This window comes from Acomys russatus, chromosome 23 (genome assembly GCF_903995435.1).
Source record: "Acomys russatus chromosome 23, mAcoRus1.1, whole genome shotgun sequence".
Lineage (NCBI taxonomy): Eukaryota > Metazoa > Chordata > Mammalia > Rodentia > Muridae > Acomys > Acomys russatus.
In genome coordinates this window covers 31705790-31726884 of record NC_067159.1, presented here as the reverse complement: position 1 = coordinate 31726884, position 21095 = coordinate 31705790, and the positions used below count along the sequence as shown (strand labels likewise).

General features: G+C 42.3%; 1 protein-coding gene across 3 annotated transcripts in view; it reads left to right on the top strand.

Annotated features, from left to right (window-relative positions):
* The window catches only part of Sec24b (SEC24 homolog B, COPII coat complex component), a 78593-nt gene that overhangs the window by 26302 nt on the left and 31196 nt on the right, over positions 1 to 21095 (top strand). The window contains exons 4-6 of one of the 3 annotated variants that reach the window (XM_051165916.1): positions 921 to 1043; positions 11029 to 11133; positions 20513 to 20593. In XM_051165916.1, coding sequence (XP_051021873.1) covers positions 921 to 1043; positions 11029 to 11133; positions 20513 to 20593 — 309 coding nt within the window. The remainder of the gene's footprint in view (positions 1 to 920; positions 1044 to 11028; positions 11134 to 20512; positions 20594 to 21095) is intronic. The other 2 variants (XM_051165917.1, XM_051165918.1) reach the window with 2 other exon arrangements.

Genomic DNA, 21095 nt, shown 5'->3' with positions numbered 1-21095 from the left:
AACACATAACAGTGCTAGAAAACACTCCCATTTGTTTTGCTTTGGGTTTTTTTGTTTGTTTTTTGTTTGTTTTTAGTTTTTTAAAGAATTAGTATATAGAACCAGATGTGAAGTCACAATCATTGAATCCCAGTGCTCCAGAGAAAGACAGAGTGTGAAGTGAACTACCTAGATGGAAGGGAAAGGCCAGGGATTGGCTGCAGGAAGCCAAGCCTGCCTAAACTGCACTTCAGGTTTGAAACTATCCTGGATTACACAAGAACCTCTGAGAAAAACTTTTGAGAGAGAGAATAACTGATAATCATTTCAGATTAAATATACAAGTTTTCAAAATACAGTGGTAACTAACATGTACAATATTTAGTTCATGTCAGGTACTGTATGTCTAAGCATGGGATACATAGGACTTAGTAAATCCTTACAACAAGCATTTAAAGTAGTAAGTACTCCATTTCATTAAGTGAAAAGTGGGAGAGTTAGTTGTGGGGAGCAGATGAAGTTCTGAGTGAGTGTTTATTATTTAACAGGAGCATGTCCATGCCAAGACCCCAGTGCCTCAGGCTCATGGGAATTGGCAAAGCCTTTCCCAGGTCAGGCTCAGGAAGTGGCAAAGCCTTCCCCTGCTCTGAGCACGAGTGTTGACAGTATATGCAGAGAGCATCAACTGCAGCTTCCTCCTCCCAACTGCAGCTTTCCCTCCTGGATATTCACAGCCTGAGTGTGCTCCTTACAGGGTCCTCCCACCAAAACTAGCTAGCCCCTCCTCCTCTTGCTGTACATAGAAAACAGGGCTGAGTTCTGGGCTGCTCAGTAAGTGCTCTCCATCAGAGAGAGCGAAGCCCACCCAGTCTCAGCTTTTCTGTATATGTGTCTGTCATTTCTTCAGTGTCTGTAGTTTCTTCATTCCCACGTCACCCCAGTCAGGTTTCCAGTACCTAGCCTTGCTGGATGTGGCAAGTGGCGCCTGAGCAGAGACCCTGGACTGTGGGGAACTTGCATCGGTCGGATGAGGGAACGCCCCCCAGAGAAGTTCGCAAATAAAGGTAAAGAGAAAGATAAAATGAAGGTAATGGGAGGGGGGTGTAATTGTAAGCGTTAGGTATAAAACATGGCCAGGCAGAATGTAGAGATGCCAGTTTTGTATGGTAATACTTTGGAGGAGGCTCTCGGGGAGCCGTGAGGCAGAGTGAAGAAAACATTACAGTTCCAACAGTTCTTAGACTTCTTCAGGAGACATGCCTTTGGCTTCCCAGAGAAGAGACAGGGAGTTTGATTACTCAGGAAAAGATAGAGAAAAGGCTGTGAGACACAGGGCTGAGCAACCCAAGTGTATTCCCATCTTCACTTACAGTTTTTCGAGTCTCATATGGGATCCTGTAGATCCATAATTGTTTCCTCAAAGGAGGGCGGGCTCTGTAGAGTTGGATCTGCAGAGGCAGAGAGTCAGATTGAGTTCACAGGGCAGGCTCGCCCTGACCTGCCTGATGTCCTGGACCCTAAAACTGAGGAAAGTGATTACAGGGGTGAGGATGCCCAAACCCTGGTGACTGCACTTTGGGTCTAGGCAGCAGCAAGCTTTCAGGGATGTAATCTTCCTCCTTTACTGCAATCCATGTTAGGCTGAGCGATTTGAAGAAGACGCTCAGGGTTTTAATTGCTTTCTCTTGTTGGAGCAGACCTCATTTACAGAATTCAAACCAAAAGGTGTGCTATGATGAGGTTGTACCTTTTAAATCCCGAGAGGAGGTCACACAGGCCTGTACAGCCTATGGGCCTGTGGCTCTCTCTACTCAGTGACTTACTCAGCATATCCTCAATGGCAATGCTTGACCTCCTTCTGAGTGGCTAAACATGGCAAAATCTCGCCTCAGCCCATGGGATTAGCTGCAATTCAAGACTGCGTTTACAGAATGATGTGAGGACCAAGCACAGTGCTATCTAGCCTGTGGAGTTGCTACAGCTGTAAACAGGTTCCTAGGTCCCGGACTTAAGAAGACACCAACAACCAGTTATATATTCTTTGCAAACTTACCAACAAGTTAACATACCTGCCTTAAGGACACAGAGAATTGCCCTCCAAAGTGGGGAGGGGGAAGGGCCAGAATTGTACCCAGATTTTGTGGCCTGGTTCTTGCAAGCTACAGTGTCGCCTGGTAGCTGGCTGTAAGGCAAGAAAGGTACTTATGTATCACTTGGTCCTTGAAAATGCTGACAAGACCTGTAAGGAGGCACAGGGATTATCAGAAGCACTTATGTTTACAAGGGATGATTAGATTGCATATGGACATACGTCTAAGCCAACTTCAGGAAACGTCTCTTGCAGCAGTCCTTAAGCAAGTTATATACCCTGAGGGGAAAATGGTGCCTGTTATACATAAGGAAAAACAGGACATTTCGCATGTGATTGCTGCCACAAGAATTTAAAATTTAAAAAAGAGAAGCATGCCTCCGTACCCTCCATCTCCCATGATCTGCATGGCCTCCCAGGTTTATGCCTGAGAGAGGAGTCTACTGGGCTTATAAATGCTGTTTACAAATGGGTATTCACTAGCAACAACCATAGGGCCTGGGAAATGGTTGATGCCCCTTCAAACAATAGATGTTGTCACCCTGAAGCTCTCCAAGAAGGATAGGACAGACAATAACCCTCAGCTACCAAAAGCACCACTGATGAGCCTATGAAGCAGCCTCAGGCAGTGGGGGATTGAACCTCAGTCCCATCACCTGACTCAGCCAGAGCTTAGGGGAGTACAGGTTCACCTGGGGGTCATGGATGAAAATTGTGCAGGGGAATTAAGGTTCCACAGTTCACTTACCCCCGACTTCTTTTGGTGCTACACCTGAGTTTAAAATCGCTCAACTTTTTTTTTGTTGTTTGCTAAACAACAAAAGGTGCTCACGGCCTAGTCCCGTAAAGATGGAGGTTTGGGATCTTCAAACCATGCTTACTGGTAGAAAGAGTAACACAAACTCACTCAGAAACGAAGCTGAACTTAAGTGGTAAAGCTTTTTTTTGGGCTTATTGGTGCCAGGGCAGATTTGCCAGTAATTGTGGAATGACATACTGGCCTCCAGGGAGTGGGCGAGGCTTGGGCACCATTACACAGTTTGCTGTGATTAATTGTCAGATGTCAAAGGTCATCAAGGTGCTTTTAGGTCATATATCCTGCCCAATATGCTTGTGATCTTAGGGGACTTAGATATCTGAGCCAAATGGGAGTCCTTTTAAATAGCCCAAACCATACTGTCATTAGATATCTCACCAGGGACCTAATCCTTTACGGAGTTTAGGTAAAATACAAGATGCATCTATTCCCCTAAACCCTTAGGGTGCTCCCAAAGGCTGGGAGTGCGGTGTCACATGACTGCTGCTTTTCACATGCATGCCCAATGGAAACTTGCCTCCCAGATCACTTGGCCATCAGAGAAACCTGTCTAGCTAGATCAGTAGCTATGTACAATTCCCTGCACAATTTCCACTGCTTTGGTGGAAAAACTGTTACAGGGCAGACATGGAGCTGGGACATCCTTATCTTCCTCTAAAAAAGAAATCAGGTAAATAGAGGGTGCTCTAAGATTTAAGAGCATGAACAAAGTCCTGCAGGCAGTGTGCTCCAGCTCCCGGGACCGCCATCACCTATTGCATACCGTCACACTTTCATTTGATTACACTCGACTTAAAGGGTTGCTTTTCACCATTTGCCTACGTTCTGGCTATCTCAAAAAGTTTGCTTTTACCAGCCCCACCCCCACCCCCTTGCTTAATCATGGTCTGTCTGCATAGCACTTGCCCAGGGTGTGAAAGCAGCCCTGCTGACAAATTTGTTGCTGAGGCTATCCAGGTCATAGCTGACAAAACCCTAAGGCTTGCATCACCCACTATATGGATGCTATAGTCATCCTGATTCTTCTGAACTGGTAGTTGGTTGGTCTCAAAACCAGCCTTTAGACCTGGGTGTCTTCAAATTCCTCCAGAAGAGATGCAAAAGGCATCTCCACCTCAATGTCTAGATAAAACTATAGAGGAACATACTGAATGCCCTCAAAAGCTAGAAATTTACAATAATTTTCTCAAAACTCTTAATGATTTTCAAGAATAGTTGGGAGATATAAATTGGCCGAGACCTGCACTTAAGCTTACGACACAAGAACCTTTTAAATTTCCCCAAATTAGAAGGGAACACTGAGCCCTCTTCTCCATGTCACATTACTCTTGAGGCTAGGATGGCTCTAGCTGTACAGAAGTGACTGTGTCCAGGTACGTTCCTGGGACCCAGGCATGCCTTTCACTAGCAATCCTAAAATCACCAATGACCCTGCTGGGGCACTCTGGCCACTGCAGAGCACTTTGAAATAGTTACATTTTGGGCATTCTTCATCCAGGGTTTTGAACCTTTGCTATGATTTGGTTGGTGGCAAAATTAATTTCAGAGGGACTCAAAGACACTATAGGAATGCTGAGTCAAGAGCCAGAAGGAAATCCTGTCCCATATTTAGGAGATCATCAGCATTGGCTCTGGCAGCAGTCCTGTGCCTGACAGTGCTCTTTGGCTAATTACCCTGGGCAGCTTGATTTTCATCTTCTGACATCCAAGATATTAAACTGTACATCTATTCACAGGGTTGTTTTTCCTGAGGTCATACAGTTTGCTAAAACTGTCTTTACAGACACTTCTGGCAATATTACACCTGCCGATCACCTTTGCTTGGGTTCTCAAGTACAGTGTACTTAGTGAGCGGAACTCTTTGCAGTCTGCACAGTTAGAGATGGTTGTGCCTTCCCTTTGTCAGTATTTACACCCATGCTTCTGTGTAGAAGGAGCAAGGCAGGACTCACAGATAGTCTACATTGGTCAGGCACCAGATCAAGAGCTATACCGTCTTTTCCATAGGTTCCTGAAACTCTTGCTTCCGTGTCAGAGTTCTTGCTATGTTGGTCATACTTAGGCACATTTAGCTCTCCCTAGACCATTGGCTGATGTTAATGCATGGCTGACACCTTAGTCTCAGGCCCTTGCTCTGCTTCCCTCTTGCTGTGCAGTCTGCCTTGATAAAAGCCCATGATAGTCATGTTCCATGTCATCAGAACACCTCTTTACAAAAGGAACTTGCTACTTTTCGAGAACAGGCTAGACTAATAGTAAGCAATGTACCCACTTTGGTCCTTTCCAGCCTGTTACACATGACAACATTGACCGGAATGTTAGATCCCAATGCTCTCTGGCAAGATGGTTGTTTTCGGTGTCGTCTCCTTTGGGAGAGTGCAGTTTGTGCATGTTTCTGCTGATGGCGGTTCTCATATTGTTTAGATCCTGCTCACACAGGGAGGCGACCAGCACACTGTTGCTCATTGCCTTGCTGCATTTGTTCTGGGCCATGCACAGCACCTCAAGATGGACAGTGTTCCTGCTTATACCCTTTCTGCAATTAAAACAACCTTTTGTGTGCATCATAAGTAGCTCACAACATGGGCGTTCCTTACAAGCCTCAGGGACAGGCTAATATAGAAAGATTCCACAGATGCTCAAGCAACAATTAGAAAAGCAAAAGGGGGAAGTTCTTCCCTCCTTCCACTTCTCTAAATGGGTCTTTGTCTACACTAAGTTTTAAATTGTGCAGGAGAGTGCACTCGCCGCTGAAGGGCAGGGAAGTAAAACCTAAGGTACTGCAGGAACATGTTATGGCAGGAAAGTGCTTTGGCCTGCTCCCCATGCTAATGTGGGGAAGAGGGTGTTCTTGTGTCTTCCCTGAAGGTGTGGAACAGCCACTTTGGGTACCTTCAAGGCACCTAAAGAGCTGTGGATGCAGTACAGTTCCTGGTTGCAGGTGTGAAGAGGCTGAGACTGGAGCCCACAGAGAAACCGAAAGTGTGGCCCTTGAAGCCAGTCGAGCGGTCTCCAAGGAGGAGGCCTCCTGCACAAACTTCAAGGAGGGCGACACCACCAACATGGGGTCAGATAAAAAGGCTGATGCAAATGTCGGAGGAGGGAGCCCGAGGCCTGGGGTTGGGAAATAACCCTGCGGCTATATTTCTGATGTGTCTGGTAATCATATCCATTCAGGTAAGTCCAGTCAGGGGAAAAGCCTACTGGACCTACAGCCCCAGGCCACCGCGTTTTCATTTAGTGGCTTGGTCACTTCCTTCCATACCCGTTTAAACTACTGGCATCCTGTTTAGCGGAGTACTCCAGTAACCACCTGGAGTCCCAGTGGGATCTCTTTGACTATTAGGGGCGAGCTACAACCCTTAGATTTAGACAGAATTTAGTGCCACACAGATGACTACTGACATATGTGAGAGCAGCCCCTTATAGCAAAAGCAGATATGACTGGGGAATGAACTGAGGCCCACCCCTGGGTGTTTGGACCCACAGTGATAGTATGTCAGCACACCCTAGGGATGTAAGAGGCTTATGTAAGATTGTGTCTCCTAATAATGTCACAAAACACTCTTGAAAGCTTCCATCTTCAATCTGTTGAATCTATTAAAACATCCTTTCGCTTTTGTTGGGCCACAGCAGCTGTTATGTTCTTCCCTCTTCTCATCCTTACAGTCTGGTGTTGAGCATTACAGCGAACCACCTCTGGACTAAGCATGGAGAGTCATCGTGAACATCTAAGGAATAAGAAAGGGGGAGATGTGGGGAGCAGAGGAAGGCCTAAGTGAATGTGTATTGTTTGACATGTGCACGGCCATGTCAAGGACCCCAGTGCCTCAGATCCATGGACATGGCAAAGCCTTTTCCGGGTCAGGCTCAGGGCCAAAGCCTTCCCCTGGTCCAAGCACGAATGTTGACAGTGTGTACAGAAAGCATCAACTGCAGCTTCTTCCTCCTCCCAACTGCAGCTTCCTCCTCCTCCTCCCAACTGCAGCTTCTTCTTCCTCCTCCCAACTGCAGCTTCTTCCTCCTCCTCCCAACTGCAGCTTCCTCCTCCTGGATACTTACAGCTAAGACTGTTCCTTACAGAGACCTCCCACCAAGACTAACCCCTCCTCCTCTTGCTGTACATAATAAACGTGCTGAGCTTCGGGCTGCATAGTAAGTGCTCTCCACTCAGAGAGAGCGAAGCCCACCCGGTCTCAGCTTTTCTTGTATGTGTGTCTGTCATTTCTTCAGTGTCTGTAGTTTTTTCATTCTTGCGTCGCCCCAGTCAGGTTGCCAGGACCCAGCAGTACTGGGCACAGCAGTTAATAACTTCCTGAGCACTAACAACTAGTACGTGGCTGAACTTAAATTGAGCCCAGAGTCCTAGCTGTTTTATTCCTGTTTGTTTGAGACAGGTCTCACTATGTGGCCCTGAATGACCTGGAACTCATTGTTTCCAGGCTGGCCTTGAACTCACACTCAATATCCAGCCGCCTCTGCCTCCTGAGTGCTGGCAGAATCCGGTTGTTACCTGCACTGTCACCCTGCTCATCTGTTGATATTTCTTCCTATTTTTGCTTTGCTCTCACAGGCTTTGAAAGTGGATAGTTGTATGACAGTGCTGGTAGAGGGGGAGGAAAGCACACCCACTCAACTGTCCTGACTCCTGTTGGCTCACCTCTTCTGCTTCTGAAGAGGACCATGCCAGAGAAGTTCTCTTTGTAACATGCTCATACCCAAGGCATCTTCAAAACAGGAAGTCTTAAGTTTCCTCGAGCCTTCATTGAGGAAAGAGGGCACTTTCTTTGTAGCTACAGAAAGAGGTTTTATACGTCAGTACAGTATTTCAGAGTGTGTCCTTTGTAAACTGGGGTGGGTGGGGTGGGGCTCTTAACCTGGGCACTTCTTTGGGTGGAAAGATAGTACCTGTGGAATGAGCATGTGAGTTTCTTAGAAAGCCAGTATTTCCTGAGAGCCCTCTCGAAGTCTTCTAACGTGTGCTGCTTTGACAGTCACTTTAGGAAAGGTAAAAGTTGTTCCAAAGTGTAAATCTTGAATTTAAAAATATGCCCGTTGCAGTGGAGTTGTTCTCTTGAGGCCTTCAGTTTCTTGCCAGCATAGCTGAGGGGGCACAGTGAAGACAGCTTTGTACTCCCAGGATGCGCTGTACAGAGGATCTTAGTCTGAATGTGCTTTTCAGTGTTACTTCTCCCACACCCCTGGGGCTCAGACCTGGGGCACGTGCAGCTTGGACAGGTGCTTCACATCAGCTCTGTCACCAGATCACAGCCATGAGCAATGGGGTCTGACGGCTTATGTGCTCCTTTGCCTTATTTCCCCCTTGCAACAAGCCTTTGAAATTTGAATCCTGGGTCCATAATTTTAATTTCCCTATTTTCCAGAAGACATTAGGAAATTGGAATTGACAAGGAAAGTAGATTTACTTAGTTTGGACAAACTGAAAAGAAAAACAAAAGGAGCTTTTCTTCAACTTCCTTACAGCAGTATTCCATCTTTAATAGTTAACATGAAACCCACAGGAAATACACTCACAAACGTCCAGGTGTTGCCAGAACAGTGAGGCTTTTCTGAGAGAGCTCAGCAAGAGAACCCCCAGAGAAATCCAGATTTCTTGGTTGGTTTCTTGGAGTGTTCCTGTTAGCACTACAATGGGGGCGTCTGTTAACTGCAGTGCTTTTCATCTTGTCAGATCCTGTGAGGTGTTCTTTGCCACGAAATGCATAGATTGTAAGTCTTAGATAACTCAGTGGTTTAGAGTATAATAGTGTGTGTTTTCTGTATTTTCCCATGGCAGCTTTCAGGATGGGCTCTAGGAGACTCTGTTAGTCTTTTACTTTATAGTTGATCTAACCGTGCTGATGGGTGTTACCTCTTAAAAGGGGTTTGAATAGAAGCAGACCCTCTCTAAGTGTTCCCTGTATGGTGGGATTCCTGTACTGTGGAGTTGGTATTCGGGCAGCAAGCTGCTTTTGGCAAGAAGCTGCTTTTGGCAAGAACTCCCTCTTTGTTGCATTCTAAATATACTGCACATACCTGAAAAAGGACCTTTAAATGTGGAGGGATCTTATTCTAAAGTTTTTCCTTGGTGGTTCTGAAATGTCATGTTCTTATCTATTAATATTTCAAGCTTTTAAGGGAGCTTACTTGAGCAAGCAAAGGTAAGCTAATTTCTGAACATATTAAAAGTCATGGTGGGAGAAAGGTATGTGACATTTAGTTAATATAGTAAATGGATGGCCACAATGTATTCTAAAGTCTACAAAAAAATAATATATGTAAAGGTTTGTTTTAGTGAATTAAATCATTGCTGAATGGATTTTTATAATTTTTTAGCCATCCCATTTTCTCAACTAGGCCTTAGATTGTTTTCTAGTAATTAAATGAAATAAATGTTTTCTCTAAATCTGGAAGAGAGGAAAATATTTATTTTATAGTATGTGTATAACTTTGCTTTGGATTGTGGCTCTTTTGAGTAGCGTCAGCAAACAGCCATCCTAACCCAGTCAGGAGGAATGGATTCTCTTCTCATTGACCTCCTTATTGGCCTCTCTAATACAACAAAAAAAATATTTTTGTCTGTGTCATCTTTACACATATACATAGACCTCTAAAGTATACCACTAATAGCATATCGAGGAAGTATATCATAAGTCATTACACTTAAGGATTTCTTTTGTTTAAAAAAACTTATTAATTGATCTGTTTAGTTGTCACTTCTTGGTATATTTAATTTACAGTCTAATATTAGTTAAATTTTCATTTTAAGTAAGTGGTTTAGAGGACAATGCCACTGAATTTGGAAGGTGTCAGTTTGTTTGTCATGTAATGTGTGGACCTCTTTTATATTGAGTTTTACTTTCTCAGATGAACTCAAGATAACTACTGCTTTATCTATATTAAATGTTTCAGCTAGCCAGGTCTGGTAGATTACACCTGTAGTCTCATCACTTAGGGAACTGGGACATGAGAAGTACCATGAGTTCAAAACCCAGCTTGGACTACAAAGTGAAACCAACTGAAAATAAACACAAGCAAACCAAAACCCTAAATCTGCACAGTCAACAGATTTCCCGTGACTCTGTTTACATTAGTTGGAAGCTTTACTTATCTATAGATTAACTTTTGCTTTCTTCTGAACTCAAATGTGCTCATTAGCAGCCATTTTCCCACTTTCCAGATGAGTTGTTTATCCACATTAACCAAAAAGGCCACCCAGAAAATAATGATGAGAGCATGTGTTTCCAGCATTGCTGAGTGTTCTTGGAAATCCCAGCTGTTTATGGGGTTTTTCTATTTCGAAAAGAACTATGAGATTTTCCTTGTAAGCATGTGTTTATTCCTATTTATAAGGCTTTGTCATTTTTAAGTTAGATTAATTGCATTTTCCTGTAAAATGTTACGTATATTAATTTTCACACTGACTTTTGATTTAAGTAATACTATGTAGTAACTGTATTCAAGGGATGCCTTATATAGGGAACAGCACCAGATTGTGTGTCTTTCCCACAGTTTGCCTTCTGGTGGACTTGAGACATATTGGTCTTATTTCACATCCACATGTACGCTGTAGGGTGACACTGACAGGACTGGGCATCTCAGGAAATGTACTTCTCTGTCATTGTCACACTTAAGGCCACAGTGTCCCCAATAAGCAAAGAACTGTGCTCAACATAGTTCTTTAACAGCCGTTATATTCTGTTATGGCAACTGAACTCCAACAAGGTAGCATTAGCATACAGAAGGAACCTAGTATTGAATGTGTTTAGCATGCAAATTTAGTTCAGTAGAAATGATCACTGCCTTCCAGAAAAGCATATGCACTACCACAGTCCCAAAGGTAAAGGTGTATAGAGTTCATAAATATTTTCAGAGAACACCTCTGTGGGTTCCAAATGCAGTGTAATGTATGGTACATTTTTAATGCTTAAACCAGTTCAAATTCAAATTGCTTTTACTAAACTGCTTTGCATAGATTTTTCTAAAGATTCTGGTTTTGATAATAATCTGCTGATATTAATATGCATGCTGGGATGTTCTTTGGAATGTCAGAGTTCTTTCTCACTTTTAATGTAATGTCAAGATTGATTTCCTTGCCTTTCTTGTTGGTTTGACTCTTGTGTTTGTGCTTTCCACTTTACAGGCATGCAGTATGGTGACTATGTTAATAATCAAGCTAGCTCCACACCAACTCCCTTGTCATCAGCTTCCGATGATGAGGAAGAGGAGGATGAGGATGAGGAAGCAGGTCTGCTTTAGCTTTACAGTTTCCACCTTCGCCTGTTCAAACTGTCTTTACCTTACAGTCTCAGCCGTTAGAAACTGTCTGAAGGTTGAGCACAATGAATACCTCAGCTGGGTTTTAGAGGTTGTCACTTGGCGTGGTCGTATCTTTGATGATGGTTGAATGTTTTCTTCTTTTAGACGTGCCTGTTTTCCCAAGCTGTGTGCAAAGGAGTGGCCTGACTGAAGCTCCCGGCTGATTGCTGTAGCACCCTTAGGAATAATGTTTTCTGCTTTGCATGCTCCTTCAGACTAATCAACATGAGCTATATGGATTTTTTTAATGTGATGGAGAAGTCAGATTGTTCCATAGGGTCTGGGTCTTCTTGGGCCCACTTAGTATATAATGTCAGTATTTTCCTGCTCGTGAACTAGTTCATATCACATTAACTAAAGAAGGTGTATATATGGTTGTGTGGTGACAACCTGCTTAATTAGATTTTTATGCTTTGGTAGGTAGAACACTATTAAAAATTAAACAGTTCAGTTCTACTAACATTAATACATGAAGAGTAGATGAAAAAGTGATGCTCTTTCAAGTTACTTTGTGTGACCACAACTTTCTCCCTACTATATTTGTTATTGATAAAGGGATTTGCTATAATTTGTCTAGCCAAAAGCTGCTATTCTGTGTGCATTGTTTAAAATATTCTTTTTTTTTTTTTTAAGTATTTCTGTGTAGCCTTGGCTATCCTAGACTAGCTTTGTAGACCAGGCTGGCCTCAAACTTATAGAGAGATCCACCTACCTCTACCTCCCAAGTGCTGGGATTAAAAACATGTGCCACCACGTCCAACTTAAATATTCAATTCTTTGTACATGATTTGACAGGGATAAAATAAGAGATGCCAAGTAGGAAAAAAGTTTTCCTTAATATATAAAAGTATTTATTTCATTCAGAAATGTCTTACATTTTTAACATGATTTCATATTTTTAAATTTTGAAAGATATTTATATATATGTTTTGCCCAAATTAACCACCTCTTTTATAATTCTTTATGTATTTCTCCCTTCATTGTCTGAAAACAAATCATAGGCATGCATTTTACTCCCAAGTACTGTGGTGTGTGTTGCTTGGTTATGATGATAGAGCAGTCGCAGGAAATTGAACATTCATGTGGTAATGTCTGATGTGTTCGTAGCTGTTTCCATGGCCCAGGATCTAGTCCATAGTAGTTCATTGAACTTAGCTGGTATGGCTGCAATAGTTCTGTTAATGCAAAACAGACCTAGCTCTCAGTTCAAAGAGAATAAGAGAGAACTTATTCAAAGCTGAATGTGAGTGAAGACTAACTTAGGAACACAGGTTTCCCAAAATACCATATTCCAGTGTGGTAATAGTTTCATGAAGTTTTGATAGTAGCAGAATAAAGGAAGTCGCAAGTCAAGGTGCTTTTCAAATATATTGGTGGAAACTCCAGGTAGAGTGGATACACAGTACAGTGGGGGAACCCTGTGGGCTCACATATGATCTAATTGACATTCTTATTGCTTGGTGAAGGCTAAGACTTTCTTCGTACATTCCTGAAGGATTTACCTAATAGTTACTAGGATGTTAGATCATACACAGAGGTGGGAAATAAATGGCTAGTAAGGGAGCTAAACCTAGCTCCTGATAATTGTGGCTTCCAGCCTGTAGCAGTCCAGCTTTCTAAAACCAGTCACTCAGCCTTAGAGAATGTTTAACATGGGTGTGGTTTCTAGGAACTTCATTTCACGCAGGTCGATTACTTTATGAAATATTTCCTGATGATTAAAGTCAGATCATATAGTTTTTCCTTTCATTGGCACTTGTGGTTTATTGAGGCTGAGTTTCACGTAGCCTGTGCTGGTGTCAGTCTCTGTATAGCCAAGGCTGGCCCTGAACTCTCTTGCCTCCACCTAGCTGCTGGAATTACACATGTTCACACATTGTATGTGCAGTGCCCCTGGTGATGTCTGCTTGCATGTTGATGAGGTTAACATTGAGCGTTCTATTATGGTGGCTCTCTGCCAGACTGACACTGGAAGGGCATTGCGTTGCATTGTTGAAGCTAATGAACACTTTGTGGAGCTTGTTTGAGATGTGTTCTTTTAAATTCTTATGTATGTGCACATAGGCTGATGCATGGCTCTGTGTAGAAGCAAAGGTCAAGAGAGTGCTTTGGATATCTTGGAGCTGAAAATATAGGCCTGTAAGGGTTGGTGTTTCATGTAGATGTCGAATCTGCCTTTTGCTTTGCTATGAGATCTTAACCTCTGGTCCTCGTTGCTCAGCAGGTACTCTAGCGGCTGAGCTGTCTCTCTAGTCCTGAGTACCATATTCCTTATTCAACTGTCACCCATTGCTTTAGTATTCACTAAGGTTTTTCAAACTCTCAGGTACCTGTATTAGAGGGTTGGACTTATTTTTGTGAAGACCCATGGAAAGCACCTTGCGCTGGATTTGTCTAGTGGCAGTACCTTCAAATGGGCCCCGGTGCCCTTCTTCATCCCTTGTAGCTCTAACGCTGTTTGGGCTTAGGGAGGTAGGAGAGAAAGAACATTCCTCGAGTCTCACTAGTGCAGATTTCATGCTACTTCAAGTGCCACGTTGATGACTCCTGCTGCTCCTGCATGGGTGTCAGTGTAGAACCTGTTGTTACTAAGGGGAACAGCTCAGAGATGTGAGGCGTCCATTTTTTCTCTCAAGCGGTAGGTGGTGGATATGGAATCTACCTTTCGTCTGCATGTTTTATATAAGTTGTGTGGGTGCAGATTCTCAGTTTCCCCAGCTAACTTCAAATTAAGCAATACTGGAAAATATCTTGGTTTTTGTTGATCTCGAGAGAAGAACTTAGGCCTTTTCTTCAAGGTTTTATATTTTCTCTGCGTCAGAGAATCTGTGCTATTTTTATTTCCTTTTGAGCCAGCATTTCCCTGTGTAGTCCAGGTGCACGGCTCATTTGGCCTCTTCTTTCCTCAGATTTTAGCTCTTTTTCTCCTTTGGCTTTTTTTGAAGCTTCTTCAACAGCTGGGACATAGAGCCAGTATGTACCAAGGGGGTTCTTCTCAAGAGCTCTATGTATAGGCATTTCCCTACCTGGCCTCATCATTCTTACTGTCATGCTACTGGTGTAACGAAACTGCGAAACCTAGAGGTGCCTAAGGTTTTATAGGGGGATAATCTATCAAAACTCTTTGTTGATCTAAGGTTAGCTTTCACATTAAAATGGGACATGTAGAGTTTCCCTAATCTGAAATGTAAACTGCTACAAAAGCCAAAACGTTTTCAGTAGCAAGGTGACGCCAGTGGACAATTCTGCTTTTCTCATGATAGATCATAGTTAATCCTAGATTTACTAGAAACATGTAAAATTACTTTTGGATCCCATGTTTAAGGTACATGTGAAATATAACCTATACTATGTTTAGATTTGTCTTCATCTGAGGATACCTTATCTTTTATATATAAATAGTCCAGAATCTGAAAAAAAATTTAAAAACTGAAATCTTTTGGCGTCCATGTATTTTAGATAAGAGCTGTTCAGTCTGTAATTTTGTTTTAAAGGACAATGTAGTGGCCTCCACAAATACTTAGAATAGGGAAACAGCATTTGTAATTATAGTACAACTTGAAAAGGCAGTGGTTTGGGGTTTTAAACAAAGCCTTACCTGGAGAGGAAGTGACTTTCAACTGGCATAAGGGAAAGATTTCTCAAGTGGGAAAGGAAGTCAGGCTACAGTGTCCTGGCCATGAACACAAGGGGAAAGGAGGTGTTTGGTGTAACTGCATTGTAAGGTGAGAGGGAGGATGCTACAGCAGCATGTGAGAAATGAGGGTGCAAGGTGAGTTATATAAGCTGTAGTTTGAAGGGTATTAGATGTTATTCCTCTAGGATGGTAGTGAATTCATGGAGATGTCTTTAAGTGTGTTGAGAATGTCAGCGTTCAGGTTTCATGTGTGTGTGTATGTTTAGTACAGTTCTGATTGGTATTGCCAGTGATGCTGTCTATGAACCCACCAGAGTGGATTAAGTGTTACGTTGTATTAGAGTTCAGCTGTGTTCCCTGTTCCTGACTCTTAGTGGTCCATTTGCCGTTACATCTGTCACTGCTTTGATATTGTGACAAGACTTGGACTTCTGAAGATAAAAGAATAAACTTAAAATAAACTAGGACAACAACTATTTTTATAAAAGTAATACTTGAAAGCTTGTAGCTATAACATTATTAAGATGGGCATTTTTAAACTTATTTAAAATGTTTTCATATAATAAATTTTCATGATAGTCTTTCTACTCCCATATCTTCCTGGATCCTTCCCATTTCACTTCCCACCCAGCTTCAAATGTTCATTTTCTCTCAAAGAGAAAAAAGAAAAGAAAACCAGAAAGAAAAACAAACAAACAAAAACCACACAAGAAGCCATGCAGCCGGTCCTGTGTGAGCCCGTTCCTCAGGGAATGCCTGCCCTGGAGAAGGGTTGGTGTGTGAAGTGACATCCACTAAAAAACCTCATTTTCCTCAGCAGATACCAAGTGCAAATAGCTTTTTGGTTAGGGATGGGACTTTGTCTACTTCAAAATGAGCAAATTTTTAAAAGTTAAAATTTTAACATTTGACTTGTTATGATAGAGCCTCAGATTCATGATTAAATAGAAGTATGATTTTTAATCATTTGATATAAATATCTTCTTATCTTTGGCTTTATTCAAGAATAATTGTTTTGTTTTTTGTTTTAAGATTTATTATTTTTTTTAAAGCATTCATTTGGAGCTGGGCGCAGTGGCTCATGCCTATAATTTCAGCATTCAGAAGGCAGAGGCAAGCAGATCTCTGTGAGTTCAGGGCCCGTCTGGTTTACAAAGCAAGTCCAGGACAGCCAAGGCTGCACAGAGAAACTCTGTCTCGACAACTCCCCCCCCCCCCCGGAAAAAAAAAAAGCATTCATATATGTATTTATGTGGGGTAAATGTATGCTTTCGGCATGTTTATGGAGGTCAGGGGACAACTTGTGGGAGTCAGTCATTTCTTTCTGCCATGTTGGCCTTGGGCAGCCTAATTCAGGGTTTCAGGCTTGGATGAAAGTGTCTATTGTACACAGAGGTTGGTCAGCAAAGGATCTTGAGTCCCCTGGTACTGGAGATTGCATGGTTATGAACCACCATGTGGTGCTGGGAATAGAACTTGACCATCTCGAAGAGCAGGCACGACTCTTAACAGCTGAGCTGTCTTTCTATTCCCAGAGTTATTAATGTTATGTTTAGGATTGCTTTGCCCTCATGTGTGCCTGAGGCCCAAGGAGGCCAGAAGAGGGCACTGGATCCACTGGAACTGGAGTAAATTATTTCCTCCTCCTCTGCTTCTTCTTCTTCTTCCTCCTTTTTTTTTTTTTTTTTTCTAAACTAGCTATGTAGACCTACTGGCCTCAGACTCACAAATATCTGTCTGTTGTACCTCCTGTGTGCTAGGATTAAAGGCATGTGCCGCCATGCCCGGCAAGGATTACTTCTCAGTGCTTCGTTTAACCTTTCTTCTTGGTCATAGAGCATACCGTAGATTGTTGTCGCTGTTTGTCCTGAGACAAGATCTCACCACGTGTAGCCTTGTTACATAGGCCAGGCTGGCCTTGAACTCATAAGAGATCTGCTTACGTTTGCCTTCCCACAGTGCTTTATAGCAGTGCTTTATAGCATTAACTGACTTAAATTTACTGCTCATCGAGTTTTACTGGGGTTTTGTTGTTGTTGACTTTATTACCCACCACTATTCCAGAACATAATCAGTACCTCTAAACAGAAATCCCTCTTAGCAGTCACTTTCCATGCTCCCATTTCCAGCTACACAGCTCGGGCAACTACTTATTATTATTATTAGTATTAGGAGGAGGAGGAGGAGGAGGAGGTGGTGTAGGTGCCGGTAGCAGCTTGTTTTGGTGACTGACTTCTTTCTCTGAGCACACTATGTAGACTCATCCATACTGTAGCCTGTGTCAGGACTTCATTCCTTTTCATTGCTCAAGAACCATTTCATTTTGTACATGGCTTTTTATTTACTTATTCCTGACTTGGTGGATATTTGGGTTGTTTTCATCTTTTGGCTGTAATTTGTGCTAGTGTGACCATTTGTCAGTTTGTTTTCATTTCTCTAATGACACAGGTTGGGCATATAGTAACTGTCTTTTTTAAAGTGGCTACACCAATTAAAATTCCATGAAGTTTCCAGTTTTCTGCATCCTTACCTATACCCGGTCTGGGTGGATGAGAAGGTGGTGCTGGGTTACTGTTTTGATCTCCTCTGCCCTAGGAGCTGGGGATGCTGGATATCCTTTCATGTGCTCACTGCCTTTTGTGTTCCCAACATCATGGAGGGCTCTGTGTCCTCACGCTTAGGCCTATGCTGCATTGGTTAGTACCCCTCCTGTGCTGTGCAACTGCACTGTCTTTTAGAGCTGGCTAGCTCTGTGGGTGGGAATAGGACTGTGCGCCTTTGCCACCCTACAAGAGAGCCCTGTGCTCATGAAGCCGTGCCTCCTCCTTTCACTCTCTCCCCAGCCCACAGCGGCCAGCAGCCTATCCGCTGACTCTGTAGAGCTGCACATTCCAGGGATTCATTGAAATAGAACCATACAGTATACTTGTGCTTCTTTGGGGGGGGGGGGGCTTGGCCTATTTTTCTTCAGTTTGTTTTCAAGATTAGTTTACATTGTAGCAAATATGAGCACTTTGTTTTGACTGGATGGTAGTCCATTTTGCAAGACACAGCCATTATCTGTTGATGGCTGAGTTTATGTGTGGTCTTGTTTGCTTGCTTGTTGGTTGTTTTGAGATGGGGTCTTGTATGTAGCGAGGACTGGTTTTCACACTTGATCCTCTGCCTCAGCTTCCCGAGTGCTGGAGGCATAGGCCTGTACTACTACACTTGTCTTTAGTGGTGTTGGTGTTGGTGTTTTTCAATGCTAGTACTATAATACTTTTGTTATGTTTTGGTGACAAATCTCACTAGGTAGCTCAAACTCAAGTTCAACACTGAGCCTCCTAAGTACCAGTGTTATAGGTGTGCCACTTTGCCCAACTTTGAGGCTTTTGACCCTGTACATCAGTAGTTTGCTTCAGTTACATATGTGGACAAACAGGAGGAGCTATTACTTTGCGTTCTTCATTAAGAGAAGTGTTTTATGTATACATAGTTTCCTGTTTATCACCAAAGAAGGGAGCTTAAATAGTCTTCTACTTCAGGTGGTCAAGTAGTCAAGGTTGATGTCAGGTACACTTACCTGCTAAGCCATCTAGCTAGCCATGTGCTTATTGGTGCAGGATTAGGGTTGGGGCAACTGACCCAAAGTTACACAGCAGGTAGATACTCTGCAACTACAGTCTTCTCCTAGGATACAGCATTCAAATAGCCGTATAAACAACTGTCAACTGTGCCAGAGTTGATACAGTGAATTCTTAAGGTTATCTGAAGGCCATTCAGAGACAGATAGGTATACATACATGCCCATTCTTTTTATACCACAGTTAAAAACACCTAAGCTGTCCAACCACAGAAGAATAGAGGAATAAAAAATATTTTTGTGTTTTCTAGTCAGAAAGAGTGGTTAAGTTGTTTGCAGGAAAAATGAGTGTAATTGGAGATAATCATATCAAGTGAATTAAACCAGTCCTAGAAAGACAAATTTGGTGTCTCTCCTCTCCTCTGTGACTCCTACATAGATAAACTCACACGTATAAATGACATTGGAGTGAAAGGAGAGTTGTGTGAACAAAGGGAACCAATGGAAGAGCAAGAGTAGTAGCACGTGCTCAGTATGTAATATATACTTGGACAAAGAATAAAACAATGTTGTTGTTGTTGTTGTTGTTGATTTAAAGGAAAAAATGAAAAGCCTGCTTGTATGTCAGTTAAGAGCCAGGGATAACCTCTGTACCAGAGACTTTTGTAACTTTGGTCTCGAGAGGGGCCATCTGGATGCCGTCTTCTCACCTGCTTAGTCATGGGAACCGTGTACACCAGCATGTGCTTGGAGATCAAATGCCATGTTTTAAGGGAGCATCCCAGGAGATTGACCACGTTCTGGAGATTTTCCACCACTGCTCTTTTTCTTTAATAAAGCTGGGGAAAGTAAAAAAAAAAGGGGGGGGCATGTGCATCTAGTACTGTCTGTCAGTGTATACTGCATTTACCTGAGATTCCCTGTAAAGTATTTGTTTTGGGTGAATGAATGAAAGAACTGTCTCTTATGTTCTATTCTCCCATGTGTCCTAGCACCACTCAGCTTTTCTTAATCTAAGCGGTTTGAATGGTCACAAACAGTAAGTTCTTATTGTCTGATGTTCATGTCTATTAGCATGGCTTCCATTTATATTTCCTTATTCAATGTGGTGGGAGTTGTTTAATCTTTATTCTGCATATGGATAAGTGGAGACACAGAAATACTTTCATGCTATGCTGGAAGAAACCCAAGCCATTAAGTGTTCTTGTTTTATATATATACATATTATATTTTTAGTTTTTTTTAAATGTGTATGAGTGTTTTGCCTGCTGTGTATTGGTGTGCCATGTGTGCTCATAGAGGTCACAGGAGCATATCGGATCCCTTGGAACTGGAGTTATAGCTAGTTAGTAGCTGCTATGTAGGTACTGGGAATCGAACCCAGGTCCTCTGCTAGATCTCTTAACTGCTGAGCCGTTTCTTTAGCCCCAGAGTCTTTTATGAATGCATGAAACAGCTTTGCTGTGCTAAAACTATCCTAAACTTCTTAGTGCTAATAAAGCATATTTGATACCTTGAGATTGACATAGTTAGTATTTCAGGTATAGTTTCATTAAAATATCTGCTAGCCCTAAGTTTATATTTGTTTATTTTTATAGTTGGGTGTTTGTTTTTGAAGTTAATGTGTGTCTAACTAAATTTTGTTCTACTCATCAGCTACTTAGTCTCACCACTCTTATTTGTCATTCATTTAAAATAATTTTTAAATTACATTTATGTATTTGTCGGGGTGGGCACATAACTGCCACGGCCAGCATGTGGAGGGCAGAGTGCTACTTTCCAGAGTTGGTTTTCTTGTTCTTGGGACCAAATTCAGGTGATCAAGTGGTCAGTTTACCATAACAAGTGCCTTTACCTGCTGAGCCATTTGAATAGTGTGTGTGTGTGTGTGTGTGTGTGTGTGTGTGTGTGTGTGTGTGTGTAACTGTTTTCAAACATGTATCATTTTAATTTTGTGTATGATTGCTTTCAAACATCAGTCATTTCGATTTCTAGCAGAGTTGAGAATTTCCTAGTTCAGCAAAGCCATCTTTATTCATATTGGCAGCAGTTGTTATGAGATGCACTGTCACTTTGAACTTAGCAGGTACTTGGTTTTCCTTTTAGGTGTTGACAGTTCCTCTACCACAAGCAGTGCATCACCCTTGCCCAACAGTTACGATGCCCTGGAAGGAGGCAGCTACCCAGGTAACTTGTTTCCAGCATGTGCTGCATTATTCATTAAGTTACTGGCCACTAGTTATGTTAAAGGTGACCATGATTGTGTATCAGAAGCAGACTGCATTTTAACAAAGTGGGGCATTTTCATGGCATTTCTCAGCCATAATTCTGTCAAATGACAACCATGCATTTGTTTCTGGTGACTTGAAGAAATTTATTGTTTTGTTTCTTTGCTCTTTCTAAACAAAACAAAACAAAAACATTGATAAGGAACAGTGTTGTTCTTTCCCCTTCTCTTAAAAAATAGCTCCTTAAATTCTGTTGATAAGCATGGGAACTTGAATCCTTTCCAACTAGCTCCGGAGTAGAGTGTGTTTGATTCCTTACTTGCCCTGTGGCTCCTGGTGCCTCCACTTAGGAAAAAGGCAAGTAGACCCAGGGATAGGTTTTAGAGGCATCGCTGTATTTTTGTTTGTTTGTTTGGTATTTTTGTTTTGTTTTTCGAGACAGGGTCTTTCTGTATAGCGTT